At 51.0% G+C, this 18,987-nt stretch overlaps 8 protein-coding genes across 8 annotated transcripts; 5 read left to right on the forward strand and 3 right to left on the reverse strand.

Moving 5' to 3' along the window:
* Positions 1-497: 497 nt before the first annotated feature.
* On the forward strand, positions 498-3,744 carry N7481_010806 (MDM20/NAA25 family protein; the record flags this gene model as incomplete). The annotated part of the gene is made up of 8 exons (XM_057270025.1): positions 498-635; positions 710-985; positions 1,059-1,235; positions 1,300-1,646; positions 1,708-1,972; positions 2,026-2,773; positions 2,827-2,939; positions 2,998-3,744. The coding sequence occupies 8 exons, from the start codon at positions 498-500 to the stop codon at positions 3,742-3,744; spliced, it is 2,811 nt and encodes a 936-aa protein (XP_057117199.1).
* A 487-nt stretch (positions 3,745-4,231) lies between these two features.
* On the forward strand, positions 4,232-5,248 carry N7481_010807 (60S ribosomal protein eL36; the record flags this gene model as incomplete). The annotated part of the gene is made up of 3 exons (XM_057270026.1): positions 4,232-4,279; positions 4,705-4,890; positions 5,165-5,248. 3 exons carry the CDS (start codon positions 4,232-4,234, stop codon positions 5,246-5,248), a joined length of 318 nt encoding a protein of 105 aa, XP_057117200.1.
* A 604-nt stretch (positions 5,249-5,852) lies between these two features.
* On the reverse strand, positions 5,853-7,457 carry N7481_010808 (putative UBX domain protein; the record flags this gene model as incomplete). Its single annotated transcript, XM_057270027.1, has 2 exons — positions 5,853-7,242; positions 7,321-7,457. 2 exons carry the CDS (start codon positions 7,455-7,457, stop codon positions 5,853-5,855), a joined length of 1,527 nt encoding a protein of 508 aa, XP_057117201.1.
* A 342-nt stretch (positions 7,458-7,799) lies between these two features.
* On the forward strand, positions 7,800-8,617 carry pup3 (proteasome core particle subunit beta 3; the record flags this gene model as incomplete). Its single annotated transcript, XM_057270028.1, has 4 exons — positions 7,800-7,802; positions 7,880-7,898; positions 7,956-8,410; positions 8,474-8,617. 4 exons carry the CDS (start codon positions 7,800-7,802, stop codon positions 8,615-8,617), a joined length of 621 nt encoding a protein of 206 aa, XP_057117202.1.
* A 306-nt stretch (positions 8,618-8,923) lies between these two features.
* Positions 8,924-10,402, reverse strand: N7481_010810 (epoxide hydrolase; the record flags this gene model as incomplete). Its single annotated transcript, XM_057270029.1, has 4 exons — positions 8,924-9,684; positions 9,747-9,819; positions 9,880-10,004; positions 10,081-10,402. The coding sequence occupies 4 exons, from the start codon at positions 10,400-10,402 to the stop codon at positions 8,924-8,926; spliced, it is 1,281 nt and encodes a 426-aa protein (XP_057117203.1).
* Positions 10,403-11,987: 1,585 nt separating this feature from the next.
* N7481_010811 (CheY-like superfamily) lies at positions 11,988-14,869 on the forward strand (the record flags this gene model as incomplete). The annotated part of the gene is made up of 3 exons (XM_057270030.1): positions 11,988-12,265; positions 12,315-14,149; positions 14,202-14,869. The coding sequence occupies 3 exons, from the start codon at positions 11,988-11,990 to the stop codon at positions 14,867-14,869; spliced, it is 2,781 nt and encodes a 926-aa protein (XP_057117204.1).
* An 847-nt stretch (positions 14,870-15,716) lies between these two features.
* N7481_010812 (p24 family protein) lies at positions 15,717-16,625 on the reverse strand (the record flags this gene model as incomplete). Its single annotated transcript, XM_057270031.1, has 3 exons — positions 15,717-15,866; positions 16,002-16,384; positions 16,469-16,625. 3 exons carry the CDS (start codon positions 16,623-16,625, stop codon positions 15,717-15,719), a joined length of 690 nt encoding a protein of 229 aa, XP_057117205.1.
* Positions 16,626-16,914: 289 nt separating this feature from the next.
* Positions 16,915-18,718, forward strand: N7481_010813 (SANT/Myb-like DNA-binding domain-containing protein; the record flags this gene model as incomplete). Its single annotated transcript, XM_057270032.1, has 2 exons — positions 16,915-17,011; positions 17,067-18,718. The coding sequence occupies 2 exons, from the start codon at positions 16,915-16,917 to the stop codon at positions 18,716-18,718; spliced, it is 1,749 nt and encodes a 582-aa protein (XP_057117206.1).
* Positions 18,719-18,987: the final 269 nt, after the last annotated feature.

An 18,987-nucleotide genomic window follows, 5' to 3' on the forward strand; every position in this document is an offset into this window, starting at 1 on the left:
ATTCCATCGGTCCAACTTCAACCTTAAAAAGTTCTCCAGGGCCAGCATGATCATAACTCTGAGTCGGAAGTATATCTGCGCCATGAAAGAGACTTGACATACTACTACCTAGTTAATAGGTAATTATATAGTTCGGGTAGTAACGACAAGGACTGATAATGATAAGCAGGATGGGTAAATTTCCAACAAATCCAAACAGCAGGTAGTGAAGTACTAGTAGTACTCGGACTCGGAGCATTGGAACTTTGGAAGTTCAATGGAAAGTAGAGAGTACTAGTTACTAGTAGTTGGTGACTAGTAGTAGATAGTAACAGTCTCTCGTGCCTTCCCCCACCAACAACACACCGCCTTTATGTGAATTGCTTCCCCGCCAACGCCGACCACGAAAAGTACCTGTACTCCCCCACATTCAAGCTAATCTGCTGTGTCCCAGCACGGGAAACTGTCGTCTGTTGTGCTCTTCTGGCTAATCATAGCCCCATCGGAATTTTGTCGCCATGGCGCCCGCCAATGACCAGGTGTTTTCCCGGCGCAATCACCAGATTCAGGATGCTATTGACGGGCAGAATCTGAAGCAAGCCTTGCAGCTGATTGAGAAGCGCATGAAGAAGGGCGAGGATACTCGTTTTCTAAAGGTGAGTCTCATGGTGTCTTACTCGGCTTTAAACTCTTCCACCTCTCCACATGTGGCTAAGAACATGTCCTCTAGGCATGGAAAGCACAAATCCTCCTCAGACATGCGGATGAAGCCCATCGTCAGCGCGGTACTACCGAGACACTCGAGTTGTGCAATGCGGAGCCAGCTATCACCGAAATAGAAACTCTAGAAATTTTGTTCGAATCGCTGCAAAGATTGGACGGATATCGGGATATCAGGAATAGTCTCTGGGAAAGGGCAGCGAAAGCGAGCCCTCGCGACTTGAACATTCAGACGAAATGGTTCAACTTTGCCTATGAGAATTCCGATTGGAAGTCGGCGCAGAAGGTCAGTCTGAACAAAAGACCGCAACATCCAAAGTTTCGCTCAGAGTACTGACCAGTGGTGGATTTCTCTTCAGGCCGCTATGAGTCTCCAAAAGAACTTCCCTAAGAACCGGGCATATTATTTCTGGGCCATATTCCTGACGCATATGGTGGCAGTCAACGATGAAAGCTCCGAGGCGGAAAAGAAGCTATTCGGAACCTTATCATACCGCATGATCTCCAAGGCAGGGGCTGATGTTCCTGTTGAGCCGGTAAGCTTAATTCTTTAATCCTCGGCTTTACATGTCTAACATGAACCTCTTTCATCCATTCTAGACAGATCTCCTGAGCCAGCCTAGAGCTATTCAAAAGCCGGAAGAGCTTCGTCTACTCATTGAAATCCTGACATCACAGGGTCGCCATGAGGAAGCCTTGCAAATACTAGACAGTGACAACCTTGGAATTCATTCCCGAATCGTTCGAGGGGACTCAACGTTCATCGGTCTCAAAATGGCCAGTTTTGCGGGTGCAGGAAATATGTGGGATGAGGCATTTACTTTCGTCCAGAGCCTCTTGACGGTTCCCAGCGATGATGAACGTCGCCGGAAAGAGTTGTTGGAGCTTGACGACTGGAATCTTTGGAACTTGTTGTACGAGGCAACTTCAAACTCGACAAAACCTGGGTGAGTGCATGGAGTTTCAAGAAAAATCCCGACATCGGACTGACCATATATGACCCATTAGAATCGTCAAAGAGGCATTAAAACTGGTCGATCAGTTTCTCGAGTTCGCACCTAAATCTCGAAATGCTTGCTTAGTTCGTGTCGATATTGTCAACTGTGGTTTGGAAAAGAGCGGCGAGGACGGGCTTGCTGTTTGCCGGCACTTCATCGATAACCATATTCATAAGCTCTATGCCTTCCAAGACGTTCGAAAGCTTGTAGGACAGGACAAAGAGGGCATGGAGGAGATGCTCAAATATATCCGAGACAATAAGGAAGGGGGCAAGGTAAGTTCCCGTGTTGATCAATCGTTGCCTGATCGAAACTAAGTGTTTTCTAGACCCTGGTGCCCGAAATCAACGCTCTCAAACTGGAATATTGTCTGTGTATATCAGCCCCCGAAAACACATCAAAGAAAACTATCGAGGAATTTATTGCGCGATGCATGAAACTCTATGGTAGCTCTCGCCAGACCAAAACGGAATCGACAGACAACGACTCTGCCACAATCGAGAGCCAGCCTAGAGATGACTTGTGCCTTCTCGCAGCTATGGCCATCCTACAGCCAGAAAGCACCGAACAAAACCAGGCTCATGTTCCCGAGACGGCTCTTATTCGGGCCTCTGGGATATTGGAGCATCTAATTCAAAGCTCACCACACAATTACCCGGCCCAACTCTTCCTGCTCCGAATTTACTCTCTTCTTGGGGCAGGCTCCATGGCATTGAGCATGTTCAGTAAAATGTCCATCAAGCACATGCAATACGAATCCGTTGCTCATAATTTCTTCACCCGTCTTGCGAGCATTCACCCTCATTCTGCTCCTCCCATTGAAGGCGCAGAGTACAAGGATTTTGACCCGCAATCGGCATTGGTCGCAGGTCTCAAGTTTTACCGTGGCGCCGAAATTTCCACATCGAGATACCGAACAAGTGGCCTGAACCAGGGCGCATATGTGCATACCAAAGAGCTTGTTGAGCTTGGGCGCCGTTTGTCTAAGAGCATCTGCCGCAGGATGTATGCCTTGGACGTTCGTCGCGCACAACGGCTGGTTGGAGGGGACTCCACCGTAATGTGGGATAAAATTGGTTAGTTGTAACGACGCCTTTCAAATACTCATGCAAATACTGATTCAAAATAGCTCGCGATACCTCTCCGGCTGCGGATCAACGTGACTCATCGGTTTACATGAACTGCGAGTTCCCTGGTAAACCTGAATTCGAAGAGCGGCTACGAGTAGGCCCAAAGCCAATGGTATGCTACCTACGATATTGATGGAGTTCCGAAAATGTTAGCTAACTATCGTGTTTAGACAAACTGGTTGGTCGCAGCCCAGGTCACAGACCAACTGTTTAGCGTGTTGAAAGGAGTCGCCGTGCAGCGGCCGTTAACCCCTGAGATGGATCTGTCCGCCGCCAGCACACCCTCTGATACCGCAACGGATCAAACATCCATCGAGAAAGAAATAGCTTCGATTAACTGGGAGCTACTCAGGGTAGCAACCTTCATGGCGGGCTCGAAGGTTACGTCGTCCGAGGAGGTTGACAATGCACTTGGCAAGTTGGAGGATTGGCTAAACTTGAAAAAGAGTGACCTTACCCTTGATGACGAGAAGGTCTCCCCTCTGATCACGAGGACTGCTTTATATCTCCAACCCGCGGCTCCAGCTGGTCCTACTTGGAGATATCTGCACTCCGTTTTCACGATTCTCGAGTCTCTCAAGGCAGCATCGCAGCTGACTTCCCTGGCCTCTCGGAAGGTATCCAAGGTTGTCAAGCTGCCCAAGGAGCGTGTTGAGCGATTATCTGCCCTCGTACCTGAGGTGTTTGAACTGATTCGCGCTAACACCCGCTCTCTGAAGTCGCATATTCTTGCGCCGGGCGTGCTTGGATTGTTGGTAGACTCGATTTTGTATGGAAATGAGTCTGACAAGTATGATCAGGAGCTACAGGATACCCTCGAGAAGGGCCTGGACATGTCTAGCCTTGAAATTTCCTGTCATACATTGATGGAGAGCTGGTCATTGGCGCTCGAAGGTGTGATGGCGGTGAAGTTGTGAGCGTGTTTGTATGTAGTTAAATGACTTGGCTCATGTTGACAAGAAGCATGAAAGAACTGGCAGAGACAGATATTACTATTCCAATGCTAGTCTAGGCTCTAACTAGTAGCTCCTGAAGGATCACTTCTGGTAGTGTAATGCTCTCTTATATGTTGACATAGCAAAACCTCGTTAATCTGAGAAACGCGAAGTATAAGGTACCCTACCCTAGGGTAAGTTAATCTTATCGATGATGACGCTAATCCTAATTGGGAACAGGGGACCCACAGTAGTATATATGCATCACGTGACTGGAAACTGGAAACTGCTGCTGCTGCTGCGGGAACGGCAGCTGACTTGCCCTAAGCCCTAACCCTTCGCCTACGGACCAACGCCCGCCAAGACTCCGATTGTGCGGTTCCGCAAAGACTAGGGGATTTCCACACGAGTGTCTTCATTCCCTTCCTACGACAACCACCGCCAACCCGTCCAGCCACCAACCGTCGAAATGGCCCAGGAACGCACCGGTATCATTGTTGGCACCAACAGTGGCCACGTACGTGCATTCTATCTCTCCCCTGCCGTCATCCCGTCACCCCGTCGTCTGGTCTTTTCCGATCGAAGTTTTTTTTTTGCCCCGAGTCGATTCGAGCCGAGGGTTCTCCGTCAAATGGTCGCCAGTCTATTCAGCACCCGTCAAGGGAATCAAATAGGACCGTCGCAATCTACTAGAGGTCAAGGAAAGAGAAGGAATGCATCAACAATCGACGTGAATTGCGGTGGAGCAAAATTTCAAGATTGATCAGACGAGCATGGAAAAGAAAGCAAAACACAACCATCGACATGAACCCCCGGCTCAACCTCGAAATGAGAATAAACAGTACCGACGGCCAATAGACCAGACAGTGCCAGGGATCGACGTGACGGCGAACGGACCTTGAATTTTTTTTTCAGATGGACTGACTTTTTGCTCCACTATAGAAAACCACTCCTCTCAACACCCCCAAGAACAAGATCAGCCGTACCAAGGGCCAGTCTTCTCGCCGCACTGCGTTCGTCCGTGAGGTTGCCCGTGAGGTCGTTGGCCTTGCCCCCTATGAGCGCCGCATCATTGAGCTCCTGAGAAACACTCAGGACAAGCGTGCCCGCAAGCTCGCTAAGAAGCGCGTACGTCTATTCTGCCCCGTGCTGATATCTGTGTCGGTCGAATTGGTCATTTGGTGGACGACTTTTGTTGGAAGTGCAGAACGCAATGGATATCTGGGAAGTTGCCGCTCGGTTTCGGATAATATCTGAAATCGGAACGGGCTGGTCCACATGATTCCTGCGCTTCGTCTACATCCTCCAGAGATCTTCTCCAATCACATGTGCCACATTCGATCCGGCAACAGACAAACACAAGCGTTGCCCAACGAACCCCAACACTAACATATCTACTCAGCTCGGTACCTTCGTCCGCGGTAAGCGCAAGGTTGAGGACATGCAGCGCGTCATCGCCGAGGCCCGCCGTGTCCAGGGCCACTAAATGCTCCATTCCGTTTAAAACTTTTTTTCCAATCTTCGAATAACGACTCGAATACCTGGCGCGCGCAAGGGAACACGAATGAAAAAAGAAAGCTTTCGCATATGCCTATTAGCGCATGGCCTTGCGGAATCGGAATACACGGGGTTTTTGTGACTTCCGGTGGATGATGGGGATGGCAAAAGTGGGATCCCTTCCCTTTGACTAGGAAGAGAAACCATAATGAAAACTATTTTGTTCAATTTATTCATATCTTGCATGCTGCTCGTAGTCACGTTGGAGACTGTCTCTCATGGTCTGAACTTGTTCCTATCGGGTTTGCCCTGGGCTCTCCTTTGTTCTGGACCCGGGACGACTAGTCGTGTCACCCCAACCAGCATCCGGTCAATTTAAACATACGCCTAGTTGAGGTTCATTCGAAATGGTTCTTTCTATTCAGGAAATGGATAGACTCCTATTTCAGTCACTGGTATTTCTCAAATACATTCATTCGGCTAAGTCTGGCTTCCAGGTCTATCAATCAATGCATTGAGAGGTCATCACTCGGTCACATGTCATTCAATATCATCCACATCACTCATAGAAATACCCAGCTCGTCCGAGCGGCTCATTTCTTTCCAGGTAACTTCAGCCATTTAGGTACACCGCCATTCTTCCGCAAGCCGGAGGATTTCGTAGCTTCCCCAGATCCACTAGAAGCCGTGGCCTTGGAGGATGAGGCTTCCGCTGCAGGCTCCTCCGCAATTTCCGAAGGTTGGTCAATCTTCATTTGACGGGCCTGGTCAAGAAGCTCGGGGCGTAGAAGATCTGTGCGGCGTTGTTGGGCAATTTCACTTGTAGCATCAGCCCAGGTGAAGTTGACAAGTACACGACCTGCCAGCCCCAAGTCTTTGATCAAGCGCTTATCAGACTCGGGTATGGCCCTTGAATGTCCAGGGCGCCCGAGTGTCGCATTGACGAATACATTGAGACCAAACTTCTCGCCTTTGTATGCTGGGCCCAGACAGCTACGGACGAATCCATAAAGCGACTTTCCAGTATCTTCAGGTCCGAATTTAGATACCACCTGGCTCTGATCTGGGAAGCGTACTTTCACGTCCACTTCGTTGATCCCCGAGCGTCGTTTCTCCTCTGCAGTTGCTTTAGCTGCAAGCTCGGCATCGGTCAGAAGACGCTGGTTGCGAGAGGATTGATTCAGTTGTCGTTGATGGGCTTTTGCATGCTCCACCGAAGGGATATAGTCTGCTTCGTTGTAGGGTATTTGAGCGGATGACGGTGTATCTGCTGACGGTGGGGAGAAGACAGTGATTGATCGGCCTGAAACTGAAGCTGAAGTGGGTTGTACAGGAGGGGCATCTGGAGGCGATTCATTTTGGCCAGCTGATACAGGCGCAGCTGACTGGTTGGACGTTTCAGGCTGGGCAGGCTCCGGACTATCTTCATTCTGTCCCTCTGCGGCAGATGGAACGGGTGGTTGGTTCGGAGTTGGGGCTGGGGTATCATCCCCGGATGCCTTGAAGTATTCGCCAATCTTAACCATCGCCTCTTCTATAGGTTCCTCCGTTTGTCGAAAGTTCAATCTCATGAGAATGTTACCACTGTTGATTCCAAGCTGAGCAAGTGATTTTTGAAGGTCGGTAAAGCTTGACAGTTCACGGTCCAAAATCTGAAGAACTGGGCTTTCATAGAACAAACGTGCAGAATCCCCATCTCCAGCCGAAGCGCTTGGCACTCCGCGCGCTGTGAGGTTCCTCACCGACGTACTTCCTGCCACACCTGCTTCAAATTTGCGTAGTACCAGCCAAAGAGTTGTTGTACTCGGGAACTTGTCCAATATACGACCGTTAGGTGCCCCACGGGCTTCGGACTCTGGGAGTTGGAGAGCAACTGTGACGACCGAGGGCGATTTAGATAGCTGTACAAGTTCGAGCTTCGCGCCTGTACTTAGGCCGGTGAGACGAAAGGTCAGAGACAGGTCGAGCTGTCTGCGATTGTGCCTTATCGAGATGAGATTGGTTAGTATTGAGGATGAATGGCTCATGAAGGGATTGTGAAGAGGGTCTTTGTGGGCTCACTTCAGTCCATATTGACTCGAGTTATATCCAAGTTTCCTGCATGCTTCTTGTAATATATCTGTCATCTGTTTGGAGGGGGTCGTCTTGACCGTTGCCCGCCTGGCCGTCACGTCGATCACTACGACGTGGGCACTCATGGTGGCACTGTATTGAGCTTGGGCCCTTGGGGACTTGGTATCAGAATAAGAAATAGAATAAAAATCGAAATGGGTAGAGTAACTTCGTGGGAATCGGAGAGGGTGAAAGTGTGGGGTGAAATGGAACGAAGTCGAAGGACGAGATCGACCAAACAGGCAGCGGTGCGGCGTCATCCGAGCTGCTCTCGCGTCCTTCAGAGCTCCCCCGTCATCAACCTCACCTCCCCCCATCTCCACCCCCGACCTCCCACCACCACCAGCCCTTCTTTTCTAGCTATTTCTTCTTTTTGAAGCCCTCTTTTTTGACCGACCCACTGGATTGATCCAAAAGAAACCACAACAATGGTAGGGAAATCTGTCCCTGTCCCGGACTTCGAGCGTGACCGCTGGACCTCAAGCTAACCACCTCCTTCCATCATCAGGGCTCCCCCTTCGACATCAGTACGACAGATCATCTTGTTAGATAAACAATCGACTGATATACTGACTTCTACATAGATGGCGGTGCCTGCGTCGCCATGGTGGGCAAGGACTGCGTCGCTATCGCTTGCGACCTCCGCTTGGGCATGCAAGCCCTGACAGTTTCCAACAACTTCCCCAAGATCTTCAACTACGCGCCTTCAACCTATCTCGGCCTGACCGGTCTCGCCACCGATGTCAACACCGTTTCTGATCTTTTCCGCTATAAGGTTAACATGTATCGTCTGCGCGAGGAGCGCAATATCGCACCCCAGACCTTGGCCAACCTGGTCAGCTCATCGCTGTACGAGAAGCGTTTCGGTCCTTTCTTCATCAGTCCTGTGATTGCCGGTATCAACCAAACGACTGGAAAGCCGTTCATTTGCGGTTTCGACAGCATCGGCTGTATCGACTTGGCCAAGGACTTCATCGTTAGCGGAACAGCTAGCGAGCAGCTGTTCGGTACCTGCGAGGGTCTGTGGGAGCCGGATCTGGTACGTTTACTATATATCCCGAGAGCTTTGTCTTTTAGTCTAACGTGTGTTGTCCCTTTTTAGTCGCCCGAGGATCTCTTTGAGACCATCTCCCAAGCACTCCTGGCTGCCGTGGACCGAGACGCCCTCTCCGGTTGGGGTGCCCAGGTTTATATCATAGAGAAGGACAAGGTGACCCAGCGGTTACTGAAGGGACGACAGGATTAAGAAAGGATACACTGATGAAATTGGTTTCTTTGGGCTTTCTGCTGGTTTGAGGGCAGATTTCGGCGTCTGGTCTTCACTGAATGATGTGCCGTCGACGGTTAACCATGGTCAGAATACTGCAACTTTGACGCGAGAACAATCGACATTCGAAATCATGGTTTCGTTTTGTAGCCATGTATTTCTCAATACTTCCATCATGATAATACAAGTCCCCGTCATTCACGTCATAATAGTTTCCATGTATTCCCTTTCATATCTTGAAATACATTTTCCTTCCCATACGTCGCATCTTCGAATTTCCCAAGACTAATAACCCTCTTTACCCTGAACCGCGCCAAAGGCCGGTCCTTCTTTTCCCATGAACTCCTTCACATCACCCGCAAGTAACTCAGGAACCTCCCAGGCAGCAAAATGACCACCACGATCAAACTCCTTCTCCTTCACCACATTGCCAATGATATGATACCAGGCCATCGGCCACATAACGAGCTCCTTGGGGAACTGAGCCACCGCGAATCGCACATTGGACGGTGCACAGGCAGTCATGATATCGTCAAGCGATGTGTAATTGACAGCAGCCCCTCCTCCCCCTCCTCCATTCTCCGCCTTGGATACCGAGGGATCAATCTTCGGGGCCGAAGCCTCATAATAGATGCGTGTCGAGGCTGTCGGTCCGGCCCGCGAGAAATAGTACACGCTTACCCAGGTTAAGATCTCCTCATCGGTCCAAGAGTAGCTGTCAGTCCACAGATGCATCTTGTCGTAGATCCAAGCCAGCAGTCCAATGGGACTATCGCTCAACCCATACCCCAGGGTCTGTGGTCGAGTTTCTTGTTGTTTCATGTATGCGTTGCCGCGAAGGAGATAGTCCATCGAGCGAGCAACCCATGCACGGTCTTTTGCGGAGAAAGGCACGCTCGCGAGAGACTGCAGGAAACGAACTGGATTCTTCCAAGGGAATGGAGGCTTAACGGGGATAAAGTTTAGATGGATGGCTTGAATGTGTCGGGCGTAGTATTGAGCCATAGTACGGGCGATCATGCTGCCCCAGTCGCCTCCTTGGATCACTTGATCGTGTTAGTTTAGCGATATTTCGTGATACACTGCGGCGGTGGGAAAGGAATGATACCATATTCCTCGTAATCTAGGGCTATCATGACCTTGTGAAGAGCCTCGGCGTATTGGGCCAAGCCGAATCCTTTCTGCTTTCTGGTTAGACTCTGTTGAGCTGGCAGGACGATATGGGCTCATGATGAGCATACCTGATTCACGCCCTGGGAGAATCCAAAGTTTGGAAGCGAGGGGGCAATGACATCGAAAACCGGTCCTTCGCCATTCTTTGTGAGCAATGGGATCAACTTTGTTGCTTCTAGAAAGCTACCGGGCCCTAATATTGTAGACCAGATTAGCCATGATATCCATGAGTTTCCGATTCAAGTGGTAATGGTAGGTAACAAGCATACACCCATGTATGAATAATAAAGGAATCGCATTGGGATTTCCACTTCGATGGTGTAGAGTGTGAATCTCCAATTCCCCGAACCCATCAACAGAGATGGTCACTGTGAACTGGCGCAGCTGATCATTCAGCTTCCTTTCCTGCGCCCGCCAGTCAAAGGTATCCCGCCAAACGGTGATCAGTCTCTGGATTACTTCGAGCGGGACACCCATATCCCAGCCGACAGCGTCAATTTCATCGGGAAAGGTAGTTTGATCGAGCTTGTGACGTAGTTGATCAAGTTGTGCGTCTGGCACACTAATAGAGAAGGGGGTAATTTTGCTCATTGTGCAAGTGCCGGGTTTTCCTTGCGAGCTCGAAGCCTCACTCTGAGAAGGGAGGATGTTTTATAGCACGAGCTACTAATTCTAGTATAATTGGTGAAATCATTGCAGCTCGGCGTGTAGCTTGCCCTTAAGGGATGATTGGTGGGGCTCTACCTCGGTTTCACGGTCGCCGGTGCTTGCGGGGTATAAAGTATAAGGTATAAAGGTATGAGTTGCAGGGAGACTGCCATATTATACTACTACTGTTAGCATGTTAGCATGAGTATCTTCACATAATCTGTCGGTTCCTTGATGGGGAAATTTCCATTGTCTGATAGGATCAGGTGGTTCTATCTAGAGAGGGCATGACTACATGCGGATAGCTTACTAGCACACCAAGTGTACTAGAGTAGTAACAAGTTGTTGGTACTACCTACTAACTAATATGTCTTTCTATTAGTGAGCTCCCAGAAATACTTAAAGGAGAGAGAAAAGACTTCAAGTTCCAAGGTTGAAATTTGAAGACCTCGGGAGGTGGTACCTAGACTGGTGCCCTACTACTGTACTAGTACTACGAGTAACTATATATTCAAAGGTTCCCAGGCCCAGGCCTATCGGAAAACAGGATCGGGCATTCACCCGAGCATGCAACACCAGGGCTATCCGAACCCGAGATATCTATATGTACACAGATGAGATAGACGACTCTCATAGGCGACGGAAGCGATCGATCGACCACGCTAGACCCTGCGTTGAGAAATCCCATTTGCCGAGGAATTGAAATGATAGGATAGGCCGGATTCCAATCCTCCTGCATATGTACATATGTACATATGGTGTATGCATATTCCGTCCAGCACTAGTATGTACATGTACACTGGCAGTACTGACAGACGGTACTGAGATAAATCAGATGTATCCAATGTCCTGAGCAGTGGCCACCATGAACAATTCCTTAGCGAGATCCCCAAAGGCGATAGGGGGATTGGGGTAACCAGCTGGACACCTGCCGAAAAACAAAGCCAATAGGGCGTCACGAACAAACGAGGCTGCAGGGGTTCATGCCTCCAAAGTCTCCAAAGTTTCCAAAGTCTGGGGCCCGAAAGCCACTGGGGCGAGTGGTACTGGCACTGGTACTGTACACGCAGCCCTCATGCACGAGGGCCGGTCTAGATCGCCGATCGTGCAGTGCTTTTTTCCCTGTCAAGCGAGACTCTGTTCCCTCGATAGGTCCTGCTTCGTACTTTGGGCCGATTTCCTATATCCTATATCCTCATTTTCAGATTTTCCCATCAGAAGACCAGAAGTTCAACTTCTAATCCTATGCGCCTACGAGTATAGCCATAGCATAACGGATCAGTGCCTGTCCTGACCCACGAACTCTCCTGTTTCAGCCCAGTTGTCTAGACCGCCCGGTGGCCCCATCGCTAGAGCCCGGAAATCCCCTCTCTCCCACCCCCTCCTGCTTCACCTTCAACTTGCCTCAAGTTCGACCTTCAATCCTCTTTCGATTCGATCCTTCGGTGAGATCCAGCCATGGTGTTGGCCCTCCCGACTACCTAACCAAGTGATCGTGCCTAAACCTCCTCCCTCCTCCACATGGACTATGTCCGACTCCCCCGAGTCCGATGTCTCTAACCCCGTTCACCCTCGACCCGCCATGTCCTTCCCCTCTTGCAAGTCCGAATGCATCGCCGATGGTCTCGCTACCGTACGTGATGACGGTGAAATGCAATACAATTCATCACCCGGAAGCTGGAATGACCGCCTCCAATCTGCCGCCATCGAACATCTGGTCACCCTCAAGCAGGGCCTGAGGACCTCCGACACCGAGCTGTTCTGGAAACGGCTCATGGAGGATATCACCTCCATCAGCAAGGCCCAGTATGGCTTTGTCGCCCGTCGTGTCCATGGTGGTGAGCCCATGCCCGAGCTGGGGGGGTCGACGACCCAACATCTTCGGTGCTGCATTCTACTACAACGATGGCTACCAAAATGTGGGACTCCAGCGAGACCGGTATTTCGCCGGCGGGAATCCTCTGCTGCATATGGACCACGAAAGGCCGTGCCTGATCCCTGAAAACCTCAAATCCCTGGCTTCCTTTGGAGATGACCAGTTGCCCTTTGGTGCGGAGGCGTATCTAGCCATCCCACTTTTTTCGGCTGGCAAGTGCCGGGCGCACCTGGGCTTAATGTGGTCCAAAGAAGGACTCAAAAGCCGAAATCTATCATGGTCTTTTCTTGAAGTCGTCTTGCATTCCCTGGAGGACCTGATTGTTCAACATTTGTCCTTGCAAGAAATCGCCCCCGACCATGAGAAATCTGAGACTCCCGAGTTCCACTCTGCGACCGTTCAAGCTTCGCAGAATGACCACCAACCCAACACCCCCGATTTTACCTCACAACCCCTCAAACCATACGCTCGCAGTCTATCACATGAGCTGCGAACCCCGATGCAAGGCGTCGTCGGTATGTTGGATGTTATGCATGCCACGGTGCGCGAGGCCATGGAGAGCAAGACTCCCGTGAAGTCCGGTGGCATCTTTCAAGCCCTCAAGGAAGGCATTGAGATGGTCCAAGATAGTGCCCGGCGTGCTGTTGAAGCGGCCGACAATGTGGTCCATGCTTATGATCTTAACATGCAAGTCCCCAAGACACCGCAGCGGGAGCAGGAGAATGAGATTTTTATGGATCCTATTCCACCGGTGGACTTGACGGAAAGCCGACCGAGCGTCTTCATCGAAGGAAATAACATCGCTCTGAATCCGTACAAGCGACGCCGGAGTCTCCCTCTCGACATGTCCACCCGGCCAGCCCGGAAACAGAGAACGCGAGCAGCATCTTCGCGGCAAGAGCTCTCACCCCGCAGTGAAGAAGTTAAGAACGCCGTCCACGAGAGCGACCAGATCGTTCATGCTACCCCCGCACTTCAGATAGAAGCGGTTATGGCCAACATGGTTGATCCACATCCGTCCATTTCTACCCGACGTTCAGCGCCCCATCTGCTCCTTGAAGGCATTAATGTGAATAGGAGCTCGGCCTTACGTTTCACCAAGTTGCGAGATCTTCTACGCCTGGTCATTAACGAATCACTTCACGTTGGTGGTCGGCCTGATTCAGCAGTCAGTCACGCGACCGAGTTTGGCGAGAAAATTGAGATTCGGTCTCGATCCTCGAATGGCCTGATCTTTACCAAAACTGTGGATTGGTCGGTTGACCCCGCGTTACCCGACACCCTTCTTGCAGATGACCGAGATCTGGCCAAACTTATCTCTTGTGTTTTTCTGAATGCTATCAAATTTACAAACAACGGCACAATTGCTGTGTGTGCGACTGTCGACCAGAAGAAAAATGATGTTCTGATTAGCGTGAGTGATACTGGTCCTGGGATTCCAGCTGCATTTCTGCCCAGTCTCTTCAAACCCTTCGCTCGACAGGATGCCTCGACCACCCGCAGCAAAGATGGACTGGGGCTTGGCCTCCTGGTGGCCAAGGGTCTTTCAAGAAAGATGGGAGGTGATCTGATCTGTGTAAGGTCATCGACAACCGGGCCCAATCAAGGCTCGGTGTTCCAGATCCGAATCCCCGTGAACCAACGCGAGGCCTACAACCGCCCTGGAACACCAAATGAGAGGATGATGACCCCGCCCATAATCAATGATCACTCTCGACATGGGAGCGCCAGCAGCTTTGTCTGGGAAGCCCAGTCCTCATCCTCGATGTCTCCCTCCGTCATTCAAAATCGCCAGCTGCAACAGCCGACCCCAAGTACTGCCGATGGCCATTCATCTCAGAGCCCGACCCCCCCCACAGCCGGCAGATTTCCAACCCGGTCGCAGACATATTTCTGGTGACACGTACGACAATAAGCTAGGAGAGAAGCATCCCCTACGATTTCTCGTGGCAGAGGACAATCGCATCAACCGACGTGTTTTGGTGAATATGCTCCGTAAACTCGGTTATCGCGATGTACTTGAGGCCGCGGATGGCAGGGAGGCTGTTCAAATCGTTCAAGATATCCTCTCTACCTCAGGCTCAGCCCCAAATCCAGCAGAAACTAGCCCCGTCGAGATGAATATGCCTGCCCCGCCAGTTGCGGTGGAGATCAAACCGATCGATGTAGTGTTGATGGATCTTTGGATGCCCGAAATGGATGGTTACGAGGCAACATCTCGAATTCTACAGATGGTAACCGACCACCATGCCAAATCTGCTCTCCCTGTCAATGGACTCCATCCTGTGACTACCGTCGAGAACCCCGAGACTATGGAAATGGATCCTCCGATAAGCGCGATACATACACCACGGCCTCCCACCGTTCTTGCCGTGAGTGCCGATGTCACCGATGAGGCGCTGAACCGTGCTTCGAGAGTGGGAATCAAAGGCTACATGACAAAACCATACAAACTTACCGATCTTGAAAGGCTCATCAAAGGATTCTGTGGTGGTCCAAGTGATCCTACTGCTGGAACTAGGAATCCATTTTGATATGAAGCATGTCGACCCTTTTTTTGAGAACCTCTTGTGAATGGTCCTTTGGTGAAAATACTGCCATATACCCTTGGAGGCCTTTGCCTTTGCACGGCCTGCGTTGCTTTTTTGCGTTATTTGTTCAGGTTACCCAAGAGGTCTACCTTGCATCTCGAGACGACCCTCGCCATGATCTGGCAAGGGGGGAATCTTGTCATTGTTCATCTTGGCGTGTTTTGATTTTGCCCCGCCCTTCTTTGTTCTCTCACATGCCATATACCATATTGGGCATTTTCACCTTTACACATTTTTATTATCCGTTGCCCTGGGCATAATGATTGATGACCCCCAACCGCACCCTTTCTGCCTCAAACTTTCCCAGGGAAAGGTATTTTTTTCTGATATATCTATCAAGGAATATCTTATCTACCATCATGACATTCTACAGTTATGACGTACAAAGTACTGCTAGCTGAATGAACAAAAAGGAATAAAAATAAAATCTGTCATTACATCCATTATCAAAATCAGCACCGCTCTGACCATGCGGTTCTAGACATGCTACAACCTCCCTATTTTTTTTAAGTGAAACGTGTAAACCCCATGCCTTATGGACAGAAACGCCCCAGTCAGACCAGAGCAAAGGCATCCCATCCAGCATCACCAGCGTCCTTCCAAAAAAAGGAAAAAAAAAAAAAAAGAATCAAATGTCTCATATAAGGACGGTTGATCAATATTTGCGTAACTGGTCGTGTGCGGCACAACAAGAACTGGAATCAAGATGCAAGTTGTAGTTTAAAAGAAAAGGGCTTAAAACACATTCAGAATGGGGAAAACAAAACAACTGCCAATCGAGGGCTCTGCATTAAGTCAGCTTCTGCTTGATGAAGAATGACCGCAGATGCGAGAGTTGCCAGGCGCAAGCGGCGGACAGAACGGCGAGTTGGATTAGAGTCCAGCGTACGACACGACCGTTGGTGGTCTCGGACTGGTCACGGAACTCAGCCTCGCGTTCCTAGTAAATGATTTCATTAGCATCGCGAATTAGGTAGATAGAAAAGCCCGTGGTCCAGATATAGTAATGGATCCTAGCAAGCTAGCCAAACACATAGGTAGAGAGAGAGAGAAGGGGGGGGGGGGAACTACTCACCCGTTGGTACACCTGCTCCCGACGGATGTCGTGCAGTCGGCTGTTCAGATCCTTCACACGCTGCACAATATCCTTAATCTTGTCCTTGTCCTCGGTCTCAATCTTGCTTGTCTCGCCAATGGCCATATCCAGGGTCACCCGGACAGCACCCTGGCTGTTGGACAACCAGCCGGTTGTCGCGACCTCGGTGTCGGCCATGAAGCAGATACGGTGTTGGCCGGCGTCGGCGGCGGAGAAAGTGAAGCGGCCGGAATGGTTCTCGCGCTTGTTTACGATGCGGTGGTCATTGTCGAAGGTCTCCTCCACGGTGATTTGGACCTTGAGGTTGTGGTCGATGGCGAAGACGCCAGTGTTGGGGTTGATGACCTGGGTGTCGAACTTGCCTGTTCATTGGAAACAATAATACGTTAGTCAGAGTTGCTGAATGCTATGAAGGCATTGAAAATAAGCGGAATGGTGTATCGTACCGGCTACCAGGGTGTCCTTGGGTAGATCCTCGAAGAAGCACTTTGGTTGGCGGCCATCGACGTAGAAGTACAGGGCGTTGGCGGGGATGAGCATGGAGAAGAAGGAGAAGATGGCCAGAGCAGCCGTGAGCCATGACGGCGAAGCTTGGAAGGCCATGGCTGAGGTTGGATCAATTGGGGTTGGCCTTGGAGAATACTACGATCATTCCAATACTCCTGACGATGCCAGATGGTCAAGTCAACACGCGGGTGCTTTGCCCTCCACCGCCTGCTGGTTTCGGCCGCTCCCTTGGCCGCGCCTTTGATTTTCATCGCGACGGCGACCTCGTCTCCCCTTTCATCTAAGATACCCCTCAAGATTATCGTTCATTTTTACCTTTTGCCCCCAATCTCTACACCGGCTCTACGCTTAATTGTCGTGTGTCTGACGAGACACCCTTTTCGCCATGGCGGCCGCTGCCGATGTTCGCGATATGCTGGATCTGCCGGCTGAGAGCCAGCCCAGACCTCACAAGAAGCAAAAAGTGGTTGAGAAGCGACCAGGTGTGTATCCCGAATCTAGCCTAAGAGAATGACCTATAACTGATGCCTGTGGCAGAGGGTATCACCCGTGAACTATACGCGTTGCTGGGAGAGCGGGCGCCGCCGATTGCGATCAACGAGAACAAATACAAGGGCCGTCCAAAACTGCTGAACAAGCTGCGTGTGCGACAATGGCGCATGTCGCCTTTCACCAACGGAGCCCGATCAGATGACCTGGTCCTGAACCACTGGCAACGGAAGCATGAGGGTGCGCGACAACCCGCTCCGGAGGGAACACAGATGGATGTGGATGTGGATGGGACGAAGGAAGAGGGCAAGGAGGATACTAAGCCCCTGGAACAAGAATATACATTCGCCAAGTACAATGTCAAAGCACAGCTGCCGCGCCGATATACAGACGACGAATACGGCCGACATCTCCGCAACAACGAGTGGACTCGCGAGGAGACGGACTATCTGATGGACCTGGTCGCTGAGTACGACCTACGCTGGGTGCTCATCGCCGATCGCTACGAATATCAACCGCGAATGGACTCCGAACCCGAAGGCAATGCCATCGTTCCCGCAAAGACAGTCCGAACAATGGAGCACATGAAAGCACGGTACTATTTCATCGCCGCAACAATGCTAGCAATCGAGCACCCACCGTCCGAAATGTCCGAAGCCGAATTCGAATGGCACGAGAAAATGCTCAAGTTCGACCCGAACCGCGAACGAGATCGCAAAGAACTCGCCGCTCTCCAACTCAACCGCACCGCCGACGAAGTCCGCGAAGAAGCAATGCTGCTGGAAGAACTCAAGCGCATCACAAGCAACGAACAGAGTTTCATCTCCGAGCGCCGCGAACTCTACTCACGTCTCGAAGTCCCCGTCAGCGTCGGAAACACCGCCATGTACCAGTCCAGCCAAGGTCTCTCCCAACTCCTCCAAACCCTCCTTCAGGCAGACAAGAGCAAGAAACGCCGTTCCATCCTCGGCCCCGACGGTGCTGTCGCCAGTCCCGCCGGCCAAACACCCACACAAGCAGGAGGACCAGTCAGCCGCGGCGATACGCCCAGTGCCAACGCCGCCGCCGCCGCCGCCGCCGCCGCGAATAACAATAACAAAAAGGGACCCGCAGTTCCCCCAACCCAGCCCGTGGTCCGCCAACTCACAGCCGCCGAAGAATCCCGGTATGGCATTCAGCACCACGAGCGCGTCACAGCCGGCGTCCAATTCCGCAGCGACCGTGCCCAGAAACTCACGCAGGCCAAGTCGAACGTGCAGACGCAAAAGCTCGCCGGCGCACTGGCAGAACTCGAGATTCCCGTGCGTCTGTTCATGCCTACGGAGCGTGTTTGCAAGGCCTTTGAGAAACTCATCCAGTCCGTCAATGTGCTTCTTGAAGCGCGAAAGGTCTCCGAGAAGGTCGAGGGCGAGATTCGTGTTCTTGAAGCTTCCAAGGCGGAGCGCGAACGCAAGGCGAGAGAAGCTGCTGGTGAGACTACGGCTACGGATATTGAGAATCCGGAGGTGAAGACTGAGGCGGAAGATGGGACAGGCGTTCTGGGTTCTACTGCTGAAGCAGCGGGTTCAGGCGGGGAGAAGGGGGAGGGTGGCGATGGTGAGAACGCCGAAGAGGCTGCGAAGGACGATGGTAATCATAAGAGGTCGGCTAGTGTGTTCAGCGCTGTTAGTGACAAGAGCAATAAGCGGCAGCGGAGGTAGATGGTTGAGTGATTAACTTGGCTGTTTCTACCCTTTGCACTGTATCATATCTACACTTTTTAGGCGCAGGGCTGGGACTGGACCTTCGATTCGATACCTCTGTACGATTAATGACATTCTGCTGGGAGTTATCTATAATCTAATCTTTTAACAACGCCCCCGACCTCCATTCTGCTAACTCCTGGAACAATAATAATAATGTAGTCCCTGATAATATACCTTCCAAAACACCACACTTTCAACTTGAATATACGTGATGCACAACTCTT

Source organism: Penicillium waksmanii (assembly GCF_028829765.1).
Source record: "Penicillium waksmanii strain IBT 27052 chromosome Unknown utg000009l:1.0-4314994.0:1.0-4318279.0, whole genome shotgun sequence".
Lineage (NCBI taxonomy): Eukaryota > Fungi > Ascomycota > Eurotiomycetes > Eurotiales > Aspergillaceae > Penicillium > Penicillium waksmanii.